General features: G+C 35.8%; 1 protein-coding gene and 1 non-coding gene across 5 annotated transcripts in view; both read right to left on the reverse strand.

Annotated features, from left to right (window-relative positions):
* Window positions 1–22,776, reverse strand: part of FOCAD (focadhesin) — a 326,170-nt gene that overhangs the window by 196,924 nt on the left and 106,470 nt on the right. For all 4 annotated transcript variants that reach the window (XM_067041424.1, XM_059072504.2, XM_067041423.1 and 1 more), the window contains exon 11: window positions 17,982–18,239. In XM_067041424.1, coding sequence (XP_066897525.1) covers window positions 17,982–18,239 — 258 coding nt within the window. The remainder of the gene's footprint in view (window positions 1–17,981; window positions 18,240–22,776) is intronic.
* Window positions 20,606–20,734, reverse strand: LOC131762058 (small nucleolar RNA SNORA30/SNORA37 family). Its single transcript, XR_009337140.1, has one exon. It is a non-coding gene; the product is annotated as a small nucleolar RNA SNORA30/SNORA37 family (small nucleolar RNA).

Consider the following 22,776-nt stretch of genomic DNA (forward strand, 5'->3'; position numbering starts at 1 on the left):
TTACAAAAAACAATTCAATTTAGATACTCTATACAGGAGGTTCATAAAACGTTAAGTAATAAATATTTATTGAGTGCCTTCTATCACATGGTATTATACTAGGTGCTATGACATTAAGAGAAATCACAGGTTAATGCAATCAAAATATAAACAGTTATAGGCTAGAAATCTCACTACAATTATCCCATATCCTACACCAAAATATTAATAAGACTGAATAATAGTTAATTATCTAGTAACACAAAATTCTTGTGAATTCAGACAATTCCTTGAAATTCACTGTAAGAAAAAAAAACAAACAGCATTTATATAGCACTTTACGAAGTTTTTTCATGCACAGGACCTTGTAATTCTTAAAACACCTCTGAGAGGTAGGTATTATTAGAGATTGGATGGGATCTTACAAATATTGATACTTAGATTCATTATCTGATCCAGGGATGCCCCTTATCAGGCTTTAATTCATGTTCTGTGACTTGTCTTATGGCTACTGTCCAGGAACTTTTTGGTGGGGTGACAGAGGGAGTTTTAGACAAGCCACCTACAAAATTAGTTCTGGATTCCAGATTCTTAGCATCTTCAGAAATAATGGCCTTGGGCTGAGCAAGGCATGAAGACAGTGTAATTAAAAACTTTCTATGAGGCTTACAAAAGGCCAATTACAACAACTTATCACTTTTGGGGGGAAGAAACCATTCATATTTAAAATAAGCCTTCATATAGAATAATTTAATTAACATTGATCAAAACTAATTCATCCTTACTGAGCTCCTTTTTGAAAACATATTTATTAGGGCTTAAATCTTGATCTACCTTGAAAAAATAAGCAATATTCAATACACACTAAATAGTCAACTTAGTTTTTAATGGTTAAATGGCATGGCAAGAATGGTTCAGGTACTTGTAAATGCTAAATGTCCGGGTATGTCTTCATGGGCTTTCGAACAGTTTCAAAGAGCAGACATGAGGATTCATTAGCTCTTAGCACATATGAACCTGCTCCAAAGGCAGCCAAGAGAGTTGCCTAGCAACAGTGCATTTTGCATCTCTCATCATCCCCAAAGATGCTGCAGCAGCAGCAGCTAGGTCAAGCCTCTCATTAGCAACCTGACAATGTGTTTCTATCTATAATTTTATCAAAATTATTTTTATTTTCAAGTGAAGCTCATATATCTATGTATTATTCTTATTGACAATGTAGTCTCTTCCCTCTATTCCTTCTTACCAACCCCCATTTCAACAGATATGTTTTAATGAACCCATCAAAATACCTGTAACAAAAGCAGGCACTGAGAAATCCAACAGAATTTATATGCCTATTCACATCACTCTAACAGTTCCATATCTTTGGGGCAATAAAGTAAGGAAGCTTCAGAAGAAGAAAAACAGATACTGGAATCCGATAACGGGAAGAGAAAAAGTCAGTTATTTGACTGCAAAATTAACAAAAAATCTATCCAAATTATTTGCAAAGCTATTGATAGCTAGTCTTATTTCTTTCTTATCCCCACAAAAACTAATCTCAACCATATAGCAAAAAAGCAGAAGGCTCCAGAGTGGTAATAAACAATAACAAAAGGATTGAGTTTATAATGAATGTAATCTATTGGAAAGGTACTCTGGGGTTCCCAAATTAATAATTATGTTATAAAGCTTCACCTCAGATTCATTCACTTCTTAAAGTGTTTCCTAAAATTACCGCTCAGCATGGTTGCCATGCAGAGCTACAATATATACTCACATAATCTGTCTTATATACATTCAAAGACCCTTAAAAGAAGATAAACAAAATAAGCAGATAGACTTTTCATTTCATGTACTTTAAAGTGCTTAATCCAGATTTTGACATGTCTCTGAGCTTGCATGCTATCATGAATTTCCCTATGGAAAACATTACAGAATGTGCATGACATGTTAAGAAAGATAAAGTGTAGGACTAATAGCCTTAGATTAAGAATGGTGTAATGAGGAACATTTAAAAGCAACTGTCATCACACCAAATCAAAATAAGTAAATTTTGAAAGTGATCTGAAAGGAACAATGTGATTTTTTTCCCTGAGACCCCTCCCACTTTTTAAAAACATACAAAAAGCAAAAAAAAAAATCTTTAGGAGGATTTCCCAGAAGGGTGTCGTTTACCACTAAAATATTTCATTCTAGCAGCTGAAAGACCATAAAAGGGTGAATGTCCTCCAGAGTCTCTAATAACGGTAATAGATCTTGTGTTACTATTCACAAGTGACCTCTGAGTCAGGCGATTTAATTTTTTCCCCTGCAGCATGGTTGGTTTCACACACAGTGTAATAACAGTTTTTGCACAACAAGACAATTCATCCAATTAGAAAAACTGTATTAAGTCTTTCATGAACAGCATGTGTCATTACAGCTTCAGCTAGGATTTGATTCAAGACGACCTAATATATGCATGCATGATTCTTCATTTTTCTGTTGTTTTTTAAAAAAGATTCCTGACTTCCTTCAGCAATTTTGCAGACCATTGCCTGAACCCACCCTGGTTTCAAAAAATAACTAAGAACTCATCAAATGCTCACTGAGCACTTTAAGTCAGGATTCACCAGGCAACAGAAATGTGTATAAGGCTCCTCGTTTCTACATGGGTTAAATGAAATTCCACTAACATCTCAAAGGACCAAAAACATGAAAAGGGACAGAACGGGCATAACCGGTTATTGCAATTACTTTTATGCTTTGCAACATTTCAATAACGCACTATTAATTATAAAGACAATATGATATTACCGAGAAAAGCTTTATATAAAGTGAATTTTGAGACTTCCATTGTAAATCTCAGCAAAGCACAAAAGATTTAGAAACAGACACCAAAGGAAAAGGTGTTAAATGAAAACCAACCATCTGGCAATCTCTGCTATCATGAGTGGTTCAGCATCATTCCATGCTCACAGAAGCCCAAATCTAAGAACGTCTACACATTTCTTACTGACTTGCTGATAAGATTAGGAAAGTTAAGTCCAGAATCTCTGCAGCAGAGAGCTACAGTGACAGTTGCAGGAATTCTCAGGGTTTCCCTTCACCTTACTACCTTTCATTGATGCTGATAGGCTTCGCTTCCCCCTTCCATCTCTGAATCTGGGCAGGCTCCTCTGAGGAAGAGCACTCCTTTGCTACAGGGTTAGGAGTGTCTTTTACAGCTCTCCTGCCCCAAAGGGATTCTCCTACTGCTCCATGGCAAGCAGCCCAAACCTGTCAGATTAAGTTCTGTTTAGACTTTCAATGCAGAAGAGATGCTCTCTTCCGGTTTGATTGGTCCACACCCTCTAGGAATCCTGCTTCTTTCAGCAGAGGCCTGTATACCCCTTAAGCAAACCTCTAAAATGAGCTGAGACAATTCCACTCTAGTTCTCTTGCTCCTGCTGCCCACATTTTAACCAGAGGAAACACTAATATATCTTTTGCTTTGACAAAGTCTAGACACGCAAGTCAATCCCTACGTGGCTCTCTCTTTGTTTCCACTATCACAAGAGCTAGTCAGCGCATCACTCCCTGTTAGATTTTTGGGGAGGTCATCAACCCATGGCATATGCCTGCCCACCCCAACTGCAAGGGATTCACATCAAGCTGGATGAGGGGATGTAGGGTTCTGTTGCGATCTCTGTCACTAGGCTTGAGATAAGGGGCTGGCGCTTGTAGGACTCAGCACTCCAGCAACTTTCTCCAAGAATCCTCCCTCTTTTCTTCACCTAACTTTTCATTTCCTAACTTCTAGACCCTTGATGTGAGTAACAGGTTAAAAACTGCAGTAGTACTCACATTAAGGTTTAATCATACTACTCTACAAGTTTTACTGGGTGTTCTGTCTAAAAACTCAATTTGGCATCTTAAGGTCCCCACCAAACTTCTAACATCCTGTTATATAACTTTATCTCCTCTATGTCTCATTACCCCAATACTTTAGATAAATTCTTATCTCCTGACTGACTGCAAGACTCTTTAGGATCTTCGTTCCAAATAATTGCTCAGTATCCACTCCAGGATCAATTCCCCTCACCCTACATATCCCGGTTTAATACAGTACTACTTGCTGTCTCGTTACTCCACTGTGACCTGCCACAGATTTGTGTCTTTGCATATGCTCCCTATCCTGCTAGAATGCCTTTCCTTTACCCTGCATCAGAGAAACTTGTGGGCCTCTTCCTATATGTTCCAGAGACACTTACATACCTCCACAATGGCAATTACCACCTTGTACTGAAAAGTAATTTTTAATCCCTCTGGCAACAGACTAGGATCTATGATTCCTGGAAACAAAGACCATGTCATTTCATCTTAGTGTACCAGAACTTGCCACATAGAAGGTATATAATATATATATGTTGAATGACTAAATCAATGGCTTGAAAATGTTTGATAAATAACATGGGACCTAATAAAAACAAGGTATCTACAATATTTCAAGCTAAATGGTAATTCCATGATAAATCCACGTAATGCAGATCAAATTGCATCATTAAAATTGAATACAATTTGACAACTAAATACACATAAGTACCATAAAATGCCACCAGTATAATTATCACTAATAACTCAGAATACTAGAAACAATGAAGGTAGACAAGACTGGATTAGAGAAAAATGTTAAAGAAATAAAATTCGATTACTGTCACGTATATACTGTAACAAACTAATTAGCCAAATGTTACCAAGTACCAGTCCCTGCTGATATGTCTTAATGAATAGATAATTTGATCATTTTTAAATTGGCACATTCACTGTACTAATGCAAATGAGCAAACTCAAACTGCCTAAAAACAACAGCATCAACATCAGCTTATGTTTTAACTCAGCTTACATAAAATTACCCTGAACCCTAAATTAATAGGATTTCATTTAATAAGATTTTACTATAATCTAACCCAACCTTAACCCTGTCCCTGGAATCCACACTGTTCCATCAATTAGTTTGGATAACACATGACAATATTGGAAAATAGTTTATTGGTTCTAGGATGGTGGGCACATATATCTCATATATGTATGTAGTAATTCAATCAGGCAACAAAACAAGTATCAAAGCCCAGCAAGTGGGCAAGGTTACTAGGAGGCAAAAACAAGTGAGACACAGTTTACCTTGAGGAATTCCTTTTATAAATTCCAAATCTAATTGTAATCCAACAAAAATTTCCTTTGAAGATAACTATAGGACACTTCAGAATGCTAATTTGTCCTTATTTGTCTTTAATGCTATTTGTGATATGATAAATTCAGGTTACATGTATTTATATGCTTGTTTTCTTTAGAGAAAAGAAATATACAAATTGTCTTAAATACAGATGTGATCCACTACCACAAGAATGTTAATAAGCAAGCATGACAAGAAACAAGGTCTCCAAAAGTCCAATCAATTCACCAGAAACCTACATATAGAAATCATCCCATTTCTTAACTACTTGTCTGGCTCCACTGAATTTGTAACCACGCCTAACCCATTTGAAGTAAACTGACTTCACAATGCCATATTTCATTATATCAACTATTCTAAAAACTTGCCAAACTTTCATTATATCAACTATTCTAAAAACTTGCCATTGTACTATCTCTCATGAAAAGCTCAAAACTGTCACTGGTAGGGTAGAACTCCAATGTGCTGAAAAGACAAAAGAAGAGAATACATCTCAAGACATCCGGTGAGGGAGCTCACATAGTTGTCCAACTTTAAGAATTCTGGAGTAAACCTTTCCCACTAAATCCACCAAATCATGGCCTGTCATCTCGATTACAGCCATCAGAGAGTAGCTATAATTGTGACAAAATGTCAGTGGCTTTCTTTTACTTCCCAACAAGAAAATGAAATCTAAAATATAAAAGTACTGCTAATGAACCTATGGTACACCAAGGAAAAAACTATTCTAGTACCTCCAAAAATTTATTTATTCCACTGTTTGCCCAACAGTGGCACTCAAAAAGGATCATATAAATGTCATATATAAAAAGTAGTGCTTCATATGTAATAGAAACAGGCAATAAGACTCTTCCAGTTAATTTCACAGATGTTTGTTTAACTTGTATTTGTCCAGCAATAGCTGATGAATCACCTACTCCAGGCAGAACTCCTATTATGACTTAGCCACTGCTTTCTGGGCTCATACCAAACCGCATGCTTCCCTGCATCATACCACTTATCACAGAGCATTCTAATTGTATATTGCCCATCTTCCCTATGCACTGTGAATTCACCAATAAGTATCTTTGAATCCCAAGTTCCAATTAAAATGTGTGCCCCAAGGATGTTCTCCATGACTATTTACTAAATAACTGATTCTTCAATGCTCTTTCAAGCTCTTAAATGAACAGTATATCTTGTCAAACCTTTTAAATATTTCAAACCTAACAACCAACATGTGATTTTCTCAACATTTTGTAAATGTTATTTTTCAAAATAAAGGGAATACAACAACCTACTTTTTTGTTCACTAAAAAAAATTCTTGTCTTTAATTAGGTTTCAGAATTTCTGTTATGATCACTACAAACAAAAAAGTATAAAAGAATATTTTTTTACCATTAAGCAATAATCCCAACTGCAAGCATTCTTGTTGATGTTGATTCACTTAGAACATCTCAATCTCTTTTTGACATGTGCTTGTATGAGTCATGACTCTGTATGTGTTCTATTTATGTAGAAATATCTGTCTAGATGTGATTTGCCTATATACAGAAGAGCCAATGGAAGCTAGCATAGAAGAGGAAAAAATAATCACACAAGACTGAAGATCTGGCCAGATTTCAAACACATGTTGAGGTTTCTTTCTTAACAACTAATTATCTCTACAACTGACTAGGCTAATCTAACAAATGTAAAGCTAGTGAACCTTGTTTACTCTTTCAAAAATTTTTTAAGAAATGGTTTAACTAAAAGTTGTAGAGAGATAGTATAGCATATTGGGTAAGAGCACAGAGTCTGGATATGTGCTGGGTTCAAATTCTGACTTCGCCAATTACTGAATGGCTGTGTGAATCTGGAGAAGTTAATCAACCTCTGTGCCTCTGTTCCTAAATGATAATGGTACCCAACCTCAACGAGCTGTGAGTATTCAGTGAGTTAGCTCATATATGCAAATAAAGTGATTAGAATAGTGACTGGTATATAATAAGCATAAGTAAATGTTGGCTATTTTTATTAACTATTACTTTGTTCAAGAAGATGGTTCAGCTTCTAAATGAGTAGACTATATTTAAACCTATTTAGCCCTAGAAACTAAGGATTATAAAAGAAACAATTCATTCCAAAGCATCAGCCAGGTTATCAAAAGGCCTGTAACTGACTTACTCAACAGAGCTCAGAATGTGATCAAGCTGGCAAACATGATAAACACTCCACTTTTGGACTTGGCGGCACTATACGTGCAACTGGTTAAGTGAATATCTTTCTGCAGTGAAGTTAAGGTAATGAATCAGAATCCATATAACAAAGGTGATTAATGCAAAAAAACAAAATTGTCTTATAATCATAAGATCAATGAACCTCAAATCAATCAACAGTAAATATTTATAACATGAATTCTACATTTAAAGTATTGTACCAGAAGCCATTATATGTGTTTTAGTAAAATTTTATAAATTACATCAAACAGTTTTTATACATTTCTAGTATTTCAAGGTACAGTTCTTATGCTATTTACAAATTATCTCTCTCCCATATACTGCCAATATGTTCTAATTTATTGTTTCTGTAAAGAAAATCAATCGGTTTTGTACACTGATCTGATATCTGGCCACCATATTGAACTCTCTGATCTAAAAGCAAAAGTTTTCAGTAAATTCTCTAGTATTTTCTAATTGTCTGTAAGTATTAGGAGCTCTGGGTTTTTTATTTTATTACACATATATAACTTTTATTTCTTTTTCATGAATTAACAATGGCCAGAACCTCCAGAAAAATAGTAAAATTGACATCAGACATACTTTTCCTAATTTCAATGGAACTGCTTCTAAATAAAATTTGACTTGAGATTCTACCATTTGTCAGTATAAAATACTCCTCTTCATCTTGTGTAAGGCTTTTTACCTTGGATTCTATATCATCTATCTTGGATGATAATATTATCACATCTTATGCTTTCTTAATGATCTACCTAGCTTTTCATTTTCACTCTTTCATTTTCAACTGTCACTTGTTTCAAGGTTTGTCTCTTAGAAAAAGTATACAATTGTGTTTTTTAATAATATGAGCCTTTATTTTTTTAACTGAAGTATAGTTGATTTACAATATTGTGTTAGTTTCAGGTGTAGAGCAGAGTAATTCAGTTATACATACGTATTTTTCAGATTATTTTCCACTATAGGTTATTACAAGATATAGAGTACAGTTCCCTGTGCTATACAGTAAATCCTTGTTACGTATCTATTTTATGTATAGTAGCTTGTTAATCCCATACTCCTAATTCATCCCTCCCCCTGCTCTCCCATTTGGTAACCGTAAGTTTATTTTTTATATCTGTGAACCTGTTTCTGTTTTGTATATAGATTCCATTTGTTTTTTTTTCTTTAGATTCCAAATATAAGTGATATCATATAGTATTTGTTTTCCTCTGACTTACTTCATTAAGTATAATATTCTCTAGGTCCATCCATGTTGCTGCAAATGGCAATATTTCATTCTTTATTATGGCTTAGTAATAGTCCATTCTGTATATATACCTCATCTTCTTAAGCAAATCATCTGTTGATAAGCACATGGGTTGCTTCCATGTCTTGGCCATCATAAATAGTGCTGCTATGAACATTGGGGTGCACATACATTTTCAAATTAGTTTTCACCTTTTATGAATATATACCCAGGAGTGGGATTGCTGGATCATATGGTAGCTCTATTTTTATTTTCTTAAGGAACCTCCATACTGTTCTCCATAGTGGCTTCATCAATTTACATTTCCACCAACAGTGCAAGAGGGTTCTCCCTTTTCTCCACACCCTCTCCAGCATTTGTTATTTGTAGAATTTTTGATAATAACCATTCTGACAGGTGTGAGGTGATACCTCCTTGAGGTTTTGATTTTCATTTCTCTAATAATTACATGATGCTGAGCATCTTTTCATGTGCCTGTTGGCCTTCTGTATGTCTTCTTTGGAGAAATGTCTATTTAGGTCTTCTGCCCATTTCCTGACTGGGTTGTTTGGTATTTTTCAATATTCAGTTGTCTGTGCTGCTTATATATTTTGGATATTAACTCCTTGTTGGTCACATCATTTGCAAATTTCTTCTCCCATTCTGTAGGCATTTTCATTTTGTTGATGGTTTCATTTGCTCTTCAAAAGCTTTTAAATTTGATTAGGCCCCACTGATTTATTTTTCCTTTTATTTCTTTTACCTTAGGAGACTGATCTAAGAAAATATTGCTATGATTTATGCCAGAAGATGTTTTGCCTAGTTTTCTTCTAGGAGTTTTATGGTGTCATGTCTTATATTTAGGTCTTTAAACCATTTTGAATGTATTTTTGTATCTTGTGTGAGGGAGTGTTCTAATTTCATGGACTTACAAGTAGCTGTCCAGCTTTCCCAATACCACTTGTTGAAGAGACTGTCTTTTCTCCATTGTATATTTCTGCCTTCTTTGTTGTCGATTAATTGACCATAGGTGTGTGGGTTTACTTCTGGGCTTTCTATTCTGTTCCATTGATCTATATTTCTGCTTTGTTTGTTTTCTATGGATGTTTTTGTGCCAGTATCATGTTGTTTTGATTACTGTAGCTTTATAGTATAGTCTGAAATCTGGAAGGGTTATGCCTCCAGTTTTGTTCTTTTTCTTCAGGATTGCTTTGGCAATTCTGGGTCTTCTGTGGTTCCATATAAATGTTAGGGTTATTTGGTCTAATTCTGCAAAAAATGTCATGGGTATTTTGAAAGAAATTGCGTTACATCTGTAGATTGCTTTGGGTAGTATTATGAGCCTTTTTTTGATAAGGGAATTTAATTCATTCACAGTAATTGTGGTAACTGGAATATTTGGAATTATTCCTACCATCTTCTTTTATGTTAATATTTGCCATTTTTTTAGGTTTTTAAAAAAATTGTTTTCCTTTTGTTATATTAATTATTTAGAAGTTATAAATCACCTCTAGTTTCTAATAAAGGTTTAAATACATATTTAAACTTATTTTTCTACTAACATCAAAAAATACTCAGTTAAAAAACAAAATTCCATCCTTACTTAGCATGTTCTCACTCTTCGCACTATCACATTCCCACTACCTACTCCGACCACTTCCCATGTTTTAAAGCTTGGACTTTGTTCCAGATAGTTATTTTTCATATTTTACAAAACAATTATGGTTAATTTAAAGTAATATTTACTGGATATTCTGATCACCTTTTAACATCTCTTCTCTGTACTTTCTTGGATTCATTTTCAGTTTTGCTGGAACACATTCTTTTTTTTTTTCTTTTTTTTTTTTTTTTTGTGGTACATGGTCCTCTCACTGTTGTGGCCTCTCCCATTGTGGAGCACAGGCTCCGGACGCACAGGCTCAGCAGCCATGGCTCACAGGCCCAGCTGTTCTGCGGCACGTGGGATCTTCCCAGACCAGGGCACAAACCCGTGTCCCCTGCATTGGCAGGCAGACTCTCAACCACTGCACCACCAGGGAAGCCCAAGAACACATTCTTGAGGGGCTTTTCCCCTGACAAAATCAGCAACCAAGAAATGTTCTTGAATTATTGCCCATCAGAAAAAGCCTTTATTACCATCATTTGTAAAAAGTAGAATGATGGAAAGGAATATTCCGGGTTCAAAGTGACTTTCCTCAAGAAATTGGAAGACAATATACCAATGTATTCCAGTACCCAGTGGGCTGCTATAAAAAATCTAAGGTCAATCCAATTTTAAATGACTTCATCTTTTCCAACTCTTCTCTAAAATCTCTTTTGATGTTCTCTTTATTCTTGAAGTTCTGGGCATGGATATAGGTATTGATCTAGTCTCACTTGTGCTACGTGGCTTTCAGAGGGTCCTACCAATCTATATTTTCGTGTCTTTTTTGAGCTTAGGAAATAGTGTTCTGTCATATTTTAAGTTTTTCTCCTTCATTTTCTCTTCAGTTTTCTCCAGTTGAAATTCCTACAGAAAGATGTTAGAACTCCAAGATTGACATTCAATGTCTTACCTTGTTCAGTTTTCATATTTTTTCTATATTCTGAAATATTTTAGTTGGCTATTCTATAAATCACTAATCCAGCCTCTATTTACGTACTGTGGCAACCAAGTTTTTAATTTCTAAAATCTCTTGCTTTTGAATTTCTTCTTCATCACAGCAGTATCTTATATACAATACAAAAACATACAATATCTTGCCAACGTCTCATAGGTACTGGATTGTTTTTATATTATCCTCTGTGCCCCAAGTTCTTCTTCTGGAAAGAGATGCTCTGGTTAGTCATGCTGTTAAATTTTCTTAAAAGTCTGATGAGCCTTGATTATCCATATTTATTGATGAATCAAGGCAAAACTCGTTGGAGAGAGCTGACATGGATTGCTTCTGTAGATGTAAAGAAATGTTTCCTTGATTAAGACTCTCCTCTGAATTGAAGGATTGACTATGGAAGGGCTGAAGAATAAATGGTAAGGGATGTCCACTGACAGCTCCACTTTGGGGTGTCTGGCCACGATACAAGTAGGCAGGGGACCAACACCCCCTTTTCCTTCCCTGCCCTCTGACTAAATAAGAAAACATTTATTCTGGCAATGGTGGACTTTGTGTTTTTCCCCTTGAGAAGAATTTCTCAGGCCTTTTACAAAATTCAAAGTTACCACAAAATTTGTTCCCCTCTGAGTCCTTCAGAAACACCAGAAGCCCATTCCAAGCAGGTTTTAATCTGAAGACAAAGCCACTGCTAACTGATATTCAACTGGGAGCAAACAGACTCTGCTGTTCTAAATGCAGTTCTAGGCCCCATCCTCACCAAACTCCACCCCCATCCTTTCTGTTACTCAGGGTTCAGTGACACAACATGACAAATGGCTTTTGTTTCATTATATTAGTAAGCTAGTGAGTGTCACAGTGATATAGGGTTGAACTTCTAAGCAATTTATACTCTGTTGACTTCTCAGAAGAAACTCAGCCCATATTAGCCCTCAGGAACTCAAGAAAGGTAAAAAATTGACACAGGACTGCTTCCCTGAGTATAAACTCAAGGCTTCATGCAAAAAACTGAAAAAAATATAAAAAGGTTCAAATGCCAGTTAAAAACATTTTATTCTATAGATATCTATGTTGGGTTTATAAAGAAGAAATAAACATATTGCCACAGGATGGAATAGATACTTGACCCTGTATTTTTGTCTGTGTTTCTCTTTGTCTAATTGTTTCATGCTGACAGGCTCGTCCCAATTTTGCTCTAGGCATAATCAATGCTACGGCTGCAAGGGAATAGTAGTACGGTATTTCTTATCTGTAAAGCTCTTTATTAAAAGTACTATACATTCTGGCCTCTTTTTGCTGGTGTGAAGAACACAGGAAGCCGACTGACTTCAGGGGGTAGCAATTCATAGAACTCGGTGACAACAGAACAGAGTGCAAAGTGTCCAAGGACTCTTTGTGCAAGTTCCTTTATAGAATATATTTTCTCCTTTTCTCACAGCAGTAACTTACAGACCATTAAATTTCACACATTTCCTATTCATTTTCCATGTTAAAATATGGCTTATGACCCATAGTAGAACTATCACAGGATTCTGCCCTGAAAGTCAACTTTTTACTATTTGATAATATATGACTTTTGAAAGACCAGCAAGTCATGGGCCATGAACCTATCCCCATAAGTGATTTAAATGGCTCAAACATGTGTATAACTTCACAAATGGAAAAAAAAATAAGCCCTGAAAACATTACAAACGATAAGATAAAATTATCAAAGATTGTAATTGTTCCCATTAAGTAAGCCCTTTAGTGAGACTTAACAACCAAAAGGTAAAAAGGAAGTATAAGTCCTTAGAGTTGTAAAGGCAAGCAAAAACAAAATAAGACAAACAAAAAAACACAGCTCTATCCCCAATTCCAAACAAGAGAAAAGCAAACAAGTACCAAGGATTTGAAAGAGGCAATGGGTTTCACAAAACTTAATTTGATAAGCTCCTTGGTGAGAGAAGATTTTAAGGAAGGAACTTGTGGTTCTCTAAGTCAAAGTTCTATAAACTTTGCCTCTTTGGCATATTCCATTTTATAAACTTGTCAAAAAGAAATTGTTATGCCTTACATGTAGCAGTTAGAGTTCTTCCACTGAAGTTGAAATACTAAGTTATTGTAAGATTTTACTTTAAACCATCTCAGCCTATCTAAAAATTACTCGTCTTCATGGTTAATGTTCAATTCAGATGCTTAAGTATTTAATCTTGCCGTAAACTCTTAACAATATAGGTAGAAACAGGAAGAAAACATATTTTCTTAGGTTTTAAAACCACTAACAAGCAGCCTGGATTTCCAAAAGAGAATATAATCTGTTGTCAGGTGTTCTCTCTATATTTATTTATATGACATACTACTAAGCATTTAATAACCTATAGTCTTTTGCAGAATCACTTATCTATGTGAAAAGTAGCCTCCTCCTCCAACACCTCTATTATTCTCCAGGATATAATGCTTCAGATGGAGAAATGTCAATTCTGATAGCTAGAGGAAAGCTATAGTTAATAAGATAGCTAATATAATAAGTGGTTATTATAACAATTATATATTTAATATATTAAATATTATGTAATAATTAGCCAATGATATAGCTAATATAATATAGCTAAGCCAATAGATATTAGAGAAGGTTTTAAGAGGTGAATAGTATCCCTTTCTTCTCAAGGGGCCAGGGGCCACAGTAATAATGTGGGTAACTAGGGGGAAGGCAGGGGAGTCCCACGTAGACACAGAGAGAAGTTTACCTAAAGCTGCCAGAAGGAACATGGGTGGGATATTACTGGAAACCAAGGTCAGAGTTGGCAAAGAACTAAACATAAAATCCAAAAGGGAAATGAGAGTTAGGAAGAGAGGAAGAAAAAGTAAGGTTTCTGGCTGAGAGTCTTAGAAGCAAGATACAATCAGGTATATGGAATGGATTGAGGAAAGTGGTACAGAACTCGTGCTGTCACCAGTTAAGTTTGTATAGAGGCACACAGTGCAGGTCACAGAGCCAGACATGGTTCTTAATTGGTGAGCTGTCACTGTGCTGGGCTCACCTGAAAGGGGAGATAGGAAGTCAATCAACATGTGTTGATTAAGGGTTATTAACCTCTTCTTAAGGAGGCTGTATCAGTCTCAGACATTTCCAAACTGTCCACAATCATGTTTCATAGATTAGTCAATCATTTAATAAGGTTCAAAATATGATTTAATATTGCCCTTTTAAAAACCATTCAGGGCTTCCCTGGTGGCGCAGTGGTTGAGAATCTGCCTGCCGATGCAGGAGACACGGGTTCGTGCCCCGGTCCGGGAAGATACCACATGCTGCGGAGAGGCTGGGCCCGTGAGCCATGGCCACTGAGCCTGTGCGTCCGGAGCCTGTGCTCCGCAACGGGAGAGGCCACAACAGTGAAAGGCCTGCGTACCACAAAAAAACAAACAAACAAAAAAAACCATTCAATTAAAATTTAGAAAATGTCCTTATTTAAGCCTGGGGTTCACATTATCCCTTGATTAGAGCCTATGTTTATATTCACTACCACTGACTTCAAACTAGATGTGACCAGATCTGGACAAATCACAGAGTTAGGAAATAGCTCTCTGAAGAAGAAAGAATAAGCCCAACAGGACATTACTGTTTATGAGCCATGAAGCCATGTGCTTCAACTGTCGTTCAGGCGTCTCTGAAGGCAGCATGAATGATTTACATCAAACCGTGGGGAAAAAAAACATTACTCACAGTATCAGAAAGGCAGGAACTGTTATATAAACATAACCAAAAAGCACATGAATCCATCAACTGCAATTTCCAGAAAAAACCACTAATTTAGGAATTAGATGGCGTTCCCATATATTATAAGCACAGACTACTATACAAAACTCTCTCTCTAAACTAAATCAATGTGTTTAAAAACTTTCACGACTTCCATGGGAATCCACACAGGATGCTCATTCTTGGATCTCTCCCCAGAACACTCTAAGACATTCCTTCCAAGAAAGAAGAGGCACTTAATTTTTACTGAGAGCTGCCTGACCTGAGCTTGTATCTTCTGCAAATTAAGTCTCATGATGTCTGGATAAGAAGACTATATGGATTATCAGTAACTGCTGACAGCATTTCTAGATATGGAAAAAAAAAAGTTCCTTACTATTTTTTTCAAGTGTCAATTTATTGCTGTGGCCTTGAGCAACTATCTAGTTATTTTAACACCATCATCTGTATCTAGTTAACTCTAAAATGGTACTCACAAGGCCAAGTTCCCTTCAGACTACCTAGCTCCATTAGACTTCCATGGCCCTAAATGTATTAAACCCAACACAAAACGCATGCCACAGGGGAACACAGTGAGGGACTAAGGATGAAAACTCACTGGGGAAGGGGATCCATCAAAGTACCTGATAAGTAAGAAGAATAATCACATTTTTAAAGAAGTATATTTTCTTATCATTATTAACACTAAAAGTATTAGTTGATATTGATAACTTGCATTACTATGAATAAGTACTATCAAAAATAATTTCTATTAATACCTTAGAATGAATAATAATAATCATAATCACACTGAACACACTTCAAATATGGCCCATCTCTTTCAAACTTTTCAAATATTTTCTCTCACAAGGTCTTAGAGTAGAATTCTTACAGTAAATTATGGTGTCACACAAACACAATACTGCAGGCCAGTGAACTCTACATAAGCGGTTAAGTGGTTAATTTAGAGGTAGAAGACAGCCTCTAAATTCCTATTCTTACATACCAATTTACTTAGTATCTGCTTATTAGTAGTCTAAGACTTTTCTTTAGTATTGACTCCCCCCATGAATTTGAGCCAATGATTGCTTAAACATAATATACACCTTCTTTTTATAAGGTAAGAAAGGACAAACACGCATGAAACAATACATTTCATGCAGTCATGTCAACTTAATGAAAGAAACAGAAAACACTCCTCCAATAATAGATCTCAACCCTAACTCATCTAATTGATTCTACACCAAGCAGTTACAATTAGAGAATTGCTTTTTCAAAATATCCAATCCTCTTCTTCAGGCTGCTTTACCTTGTAGCTAAAGGCCAGAGAAATGATATGATATGGTCACTTCATAAGGAAAAGTGAAGAACACTACCTCCTACTTCTAGTCTACTTTTATCCTTTTCAAAAGACTTAAATAACTCCACTTGTAAGTTCTTATTAATTATATTGCCTTTGCTTCTGCATGAGTTTGGGTAACAATATTTCAACATTTTACCCTACCATTCACCTTAACAAGCAAAATTACACAGGGTGTTTTTTCTCACTTCTTTAAAAACTTCCTAGAAATTATCAACAGAAGTGTAACATATTGACTTTAATTTATAGCACTGCTTCTTAATAAACATTGAATAAATAAATGAACCGGGATGGTCACCCCAGTGCTTCCCAACTTTTTCCATTTCATGGCACACATGAAAAGTATTTACAAGGATACTGGATCACCCTAGAATTTCAGACTAAATGCATTTCCTAAGTATCAATACATACATTGATATAACACATGTTCTACACCAGTGGCATAAGTCAGGTAACCTACGGTATGACTTCCTCAGATAATCTCCAGGCATCACCTGTGCATTAACTATTCTAAAAAGATAATCCTACAAGGTGTCAACAGTGATAAAAAGCATTTGGTAGAATTAGGATTGTTACAGAAGCTGAAGGGAAAAATAAAGTAGGAAGCAAGCTGAAGTGTTTCACATTACGCATACACCACGAGACAAAGGTACTCTGAATACATTACGGATCCACTTGCAGAATCAGACACAGAAATCTAGTCAGAGGGAAAACTTTTGTGAGATAGCATTTGTTTACCTGACAAAACGGAATGAGTGTGACAAGTTGGGGACAAAAAGGAATTGCAAATACATTAACTTCATTATCTAGAAAAACATATTTATCCCACCTTCAACACCAAATTTTTTTCCTATAGGAACACTCCATAAAGAGATGGACTTTTTCTTCACCATGCTTGAAAAAGAACACAAGCACAGACACTAAGATACAGAAGATAATAAAAATGCCATACCTACTTGGTTAGGAAATCCTTCCCTTCACAGGAAATGCATTCTAGAGATTCTATCCAACAGAAAAAAAATTAAAGATGTCTATGCTAAATATATGGTTAGTTTAAAAGGCAGGGGGGGGGTTATTAATAATGTCTGATGGTTATCTTATTATACTCCAAGAACTGTACAGATAGGAAAAATGATTATTTATCTTTAGTCTGTTTAATATGTTCATTAAACAACATATCTTTAACATGTTGTTTTATATGGTACTGATCAGCATGTTTTATATGGTACATGATCAGCGTGTTGATCAGTACCATATAAAACAATGACCCACTATTTTTTTTGTTTATTAAATGACAATAAAAATACGATCAAATTGCAAGAAGTTAAAAAGAGATTAATTCCTATTATACAGGCCCATTTATTCTGAATTAATTACTTTTTCCACCTTAAAAGATTGATATGAGAACTAAGGGATATGCATCTTGGAATAGGGTGCAAGAGTTAATGAAAGCATTACAAATTAGCAAATCCATCAATAACAAAAAAGATTAGCATCATGTGTAGATTCTCTTTCGAAGTGTGCTTTCATTAAAGAAACATGTGCATCATAAAGAAGATATCAACTCAGAGTTAGGAGAAAAAAGAAAAAATTGGGAAAACAAAGATAGCAAAAAAAAAAAAAGCAACCTGTACTCTAAAACTCTGATAAAAATTATCCACAATGAAAGAATAATCTACAAGTCCAATATTAAGCTTTACCCCCATTACTGCTCCATTATTTTCTTGCTTTACCTGAGAGGAATCAGCCTGGGCAAATTCTGTAGTGACCTTCAGTATCTGACGAAGATTTCGTCCTTTATCTTCAACAAGGAGGTAAGCCAGCAGAAGAAAAACATGCGCAGGGATCGCTGTGGTAATAGGGAGCAATGACTCTACGGAAGCTAACCAGTCACTTGTCGCAGACTCTTCTCTCATTACTTCAAGGATCCTCCAGGCTGTAAATATTGAACCATACATGCTGGTTATGGGGAACACAAGCTTGTAGGAGAGCTGAAAAGGAAACACAAAAAAAGGCATGAATAAATGAGATAAGTCTATCTGTCAGGAATACATTTCTGACATTCATTTATTTTTTATATTTCATTGTAAGAAATCAATCCTTCCAACAAAATGAATACAAAATTTTCCATTCCTGCCCAAAACCTCTCTGTGCATATTTAAGCTAATGGGATTACACAAAAAGAAAATAGCTGTCAGGTGGAACTCTGGAATAGTTTATTAGCAATTTTCCTCATGTTTACCATTCGCTCCCAGTTAAGGCAGAAAAAAAAAAAAAGAGTCAATATACAAAACCCAGAGGCAACAGAGTTTGGGAAAAGCCATTACCACTTAAGAAGTATTCACCAGTGAGAGGGAAGATAGAAAAAAAACACTATTTTCCCAGCTCCAGGCCCCAGTAAGAGGCAACTCGGGGCAGATGGCAGACTTGGACTGAGGACAATTCATTTTTGTAACAGTCTGTTGATAGGAACAGAGTTGGTTCAGCTGGAGCCTGGAAATTCATTAATAATTGTGAATAACTTCTCAAGAAGAAATAGCCTGACAGCTTTAAATTGAAATGATACCCGAAGATGTTATACTTAAGTCAATCTGAGGAATGGCTCCTCATGTAAGTCAAGTGGTACAGTCAGGGTCAGAGACTGGATAGAACTCTGCCAATGTGAGCTGTGTGCCCGAATTGCTCGGGAGAAGCCACAGACATTAATGAGGAATTAGATATTGCATGCTCAAAAAATAATTCAATTCATTTAGAGTACAATGAGACAAATTAGAAATTTCTAGATTATAACTGTCCTGTTATTGGAGACTGACTTACATGGATAAGAATAACAGTTGAAAGGATGAGAAATAAAAGTTAAGCCTTATAAAACTTTTTAATGACAACTTTATTGAGATATAATTCACGTCATAAAATCCAGTCTTTTAAAGTTTATAACTCAGTGAATTTTAGTAATTCATAGAATTGTGTAACCATAATCACCAGCTAACTTTAGAACATTTTTCTTTACCTCAAAAGGAAACCCTGTGCCCATTAACAGTCCCTCTTTATTCTCTCTGACTCCCAGGCCCAGTCAACCATTAATCTACTTTCTGCTTCTATTCTGACCATTTAATATAGTAGGAACCACACAATATGTGGTTTTTTGTGACTGGCTTCTTTTACTTAGCATATTCTCAAGGTTCATACATGTTGTGGCTGATATCAATACTTCATTTCTTTTCATTATCAAATAATATTCCACTGTATGGATATACCATATTTTGTTTACCCACTCATCAGTTAATGGACACTGGGGTTGTTTCCACTTTATGGCTATTATAAATAATGTTGCTAGGCATATTGCTGTAAAAGTTTTTGTGAGAACATAGGTGTTTAGTTATTTCAAGTATATGCTTAACAATGAAGATAACCTTTATTTGAAAGTAAATGCCAGGATAAAAACATATGGAGAAGCTCTATCTTTACTGATAGGAAAAGATCTCACGCAGAAAAATACAAGATACACATAGTGTGCCTGAAATGCTACTAATTAATTTTTTAAAGGAAAGCATAGAGACCGTATATTTGTATTTGCATATATATATGTGCGTGTGTACACACAAAGAAAAGTATTTAGACAAATATAGAAGAAATTAATAACTACTAATCTTCATTTTCTATTTTAACAGTGTGGAAACTGGACAAACAGAATCACAGGTGAGAAAGAGACTTCTCATTGTATACCATAATTCTTGAACCGTTTTAATGTATAGCTATTTTAAAAATTATAAATTTTTAAAATTAAATGATACCTAATTTATTATAATCCTGTCTAAGAATTTTTTTCCCAAGAAGATGGAATTCATTAAAGACGAGAGTCAATTTCTTTAGCCTAATGACAAATAGCACGGGACTTGAGATTTAAAAGACCAGGACTTTAGCGCAGCCATGCCAGCTATTAGCTGTTATGCAAACTCTCTGAGCCTTACTTTCCTCATTTGTAATACAGAAGTAATGCCTACCTTCCTGCCAAAATTATTGAAGTTGATAATGAGAGAGTATCCACAAAGCACCTAGCACAGTGCCTAAAGTTGCAGAGGAAAGAAAAATATTATCCTTGTCATCTTTAGGAGAGGAAAATAAAATTGCTGGATATGGGTATAAGAGAAAATAATTGGAAATCACCATGAACCATAACTCGATTCAAAAGCAGCAACATTACAGAGTAAACATAGTGAAACAGAAAAGTAATCCTACTTTGCTTAAAGTATTAGTCCAGGTTTAGGCTCTGTTTTCTGTTTGTTTGTTTTCCTAAGGTAGAGAAATGAGAAGAGGAGAAAGGCACAATGTTGAATAAGAGATCACAGAACGGCCTCTCTGTCCCATTGAGTGACAGCTGCCACTGGCACAGTCCCAGGGCAAAGGTGCCACCAAGGGTTTTCTCTCAGCACCAGCTACCAAATCCTAGCCCCACCGCCTGGGGGAGGACCTGTGAAAGTGCTGGTAGGCCCTGTGTTTTAGAGGAGAAAGTAGGTGTTTAAAAATAAAGGAGAGACTCATGTCAGGTGAATTATATCTCAATAAAAAAATAAGAGAGAAGAAAACACAGAAAAATAACATTTAACTGAATATTAAATGGTTGCAAATCATCTTCAGATGTAAAATCGTTGCAAACCTTTAATTTTAAAAAATTAATATGAAAAGACAACCCTCAGAATGGGAGAAAATATTTGCAAATGAAGCAACTGACAAAGGATTGATCTCCAAAATTTACAAGCAGCTCTTGCAGCTCAATATCAAAAAAACAAACAACCCAATCCAAAAATGGGCAGAAGACCTACATAGACATTTCTCCAAAGAAGATATACAGATTGCCAACAGACACATGAAAGAATGCTCAACATCATTAATCATTAGAGAAATGCAAATCAAAACTACAATGAGATATCATCTCACACCAGTCAGAATGGCCATCATCAAAAAATCTACAAACAATAAATGCTGGAGAGGGTGTGGAGAAAAGCGAACCCTCTTGCACTGTTGGTGGGAATGTAAATTGATACAGCCACTATGAAGAACAGTATGGACATTCCTTAAAAAACTAAAAACAGAACTACCATACGACCCAGCAATCCCACTACTGGGCATACACCCTGAGAAAACCATAATTCAAAAAGAGTCATGTACCAAAATGTTCATGGCAGCTCTATTTACAATAGCCAGGATATGAAAGCAACCTAAGTGTCCATCAATGCATGAATGGATAAAGAAGATGTGGCACATATATACAATGGAATATTACTCAGCCATAAAAAGGAATGAAACTGAGGTATTTGTAATGAAGTGGATGGACCTAGAAACTGTCATACAGAGTGAAGTAAGTCAGAAAGAGAAAAACAAATACCGTAGGCTAACACATATATATGGAATCTAAAAATAAAGGTCATGAAGAACCTAGGGGCAAGATGGGAATACAGATGCAGACCTACTAGAGAATGGACTTGAGAATACGGGGGGGGGGTTGGGGGGGTAAGCTGGGACAAAGTGAGAGAGTGGTATGGACTTATATATACTACCAAATGTAAAATAGATAGCTAGTGGGAAGCAGCCGCATAGCACAGGGAGATCAGCTTGGTGCCTTGTGACCACCTAGAGGGGTGGGATAGGGAAGGTGGGAGGGAGAGGGATGCAAAAGGGAAGAGATATGGGGACAGATGTATATGTATAACTGATTCACTTTGTTATAAAGCAGAAACTAACACACCATTGTAAAGCAATTATACTCCAATAAATGTTTTTTAAAAAAACTAATAAAAACTTTCAGGTACACTAAATATTAACAATAAGACATCTGCTAGTACTTCTTTGTCTAAAGAGGACTGACAAAGAAATCGTGAATGCAGGTGAACAATATAGATTTTCATCAACTTAAAAGAACAACAGTTATCTATAATGTTGACTAAAACAGGCTTAACAAAAATGGGACCAGGATTTGATCAGGAGAGGGAGTGTGGAAACAAACCTAGAGACACTTAAAAGTAGGACCAGTTTTTGCTAGAAGGGATTTATCACTCACCAGACCAGAAGCAGAAGACTGGAAAAGATAACGCCTTAAAGAGTGTCCTTCAACTCTACACCTTTATGAAGAATCTAGTCAAGAGTTGAGAGGCTTGGTAGTGGTTAATTATCACCAATAGACAATGAACACCATCCTCGATATCCTTGTTATAAAGAAGACAATGATAACCATTTTGACTAGTGTGAGGTGGTATCTCATTGGAGAGGTTGTGGAGATAAGGGAACCTTCTCCTACACTGTTGGTGGGAAGGTAAATTGGTGCAGCCACTATGGAGAACAGCATGGAGGTTCCTTAAAAAACTAAAAATAGAGCTACCATATGACACTTCAATCCCACTCCTGCATACATATCCGGAGAAAAACATGGTCTGAAGGGATACATGCAACCCAATGTTCATTGCACCACTGCTTACAGTAGCCAAGACATAGATGCAACCTAAATGTCCATCGACAGAGAAATGGATAAAG

This window comes from Kogia breviceps, chromosome 8 (genome assembly GCF_026419965.1).
Source record: "Kogia breviceps isolate mKogBre1 chromosome 8, mKogBre1 haplotype 1, whole genome shotgun sequence".
Lineage (NCBI taxonomy): Eukaryota > Metazoa > Chordata > Mammalia > Artiodactyla > Physeteridae > Kogia > Kogia breviceps.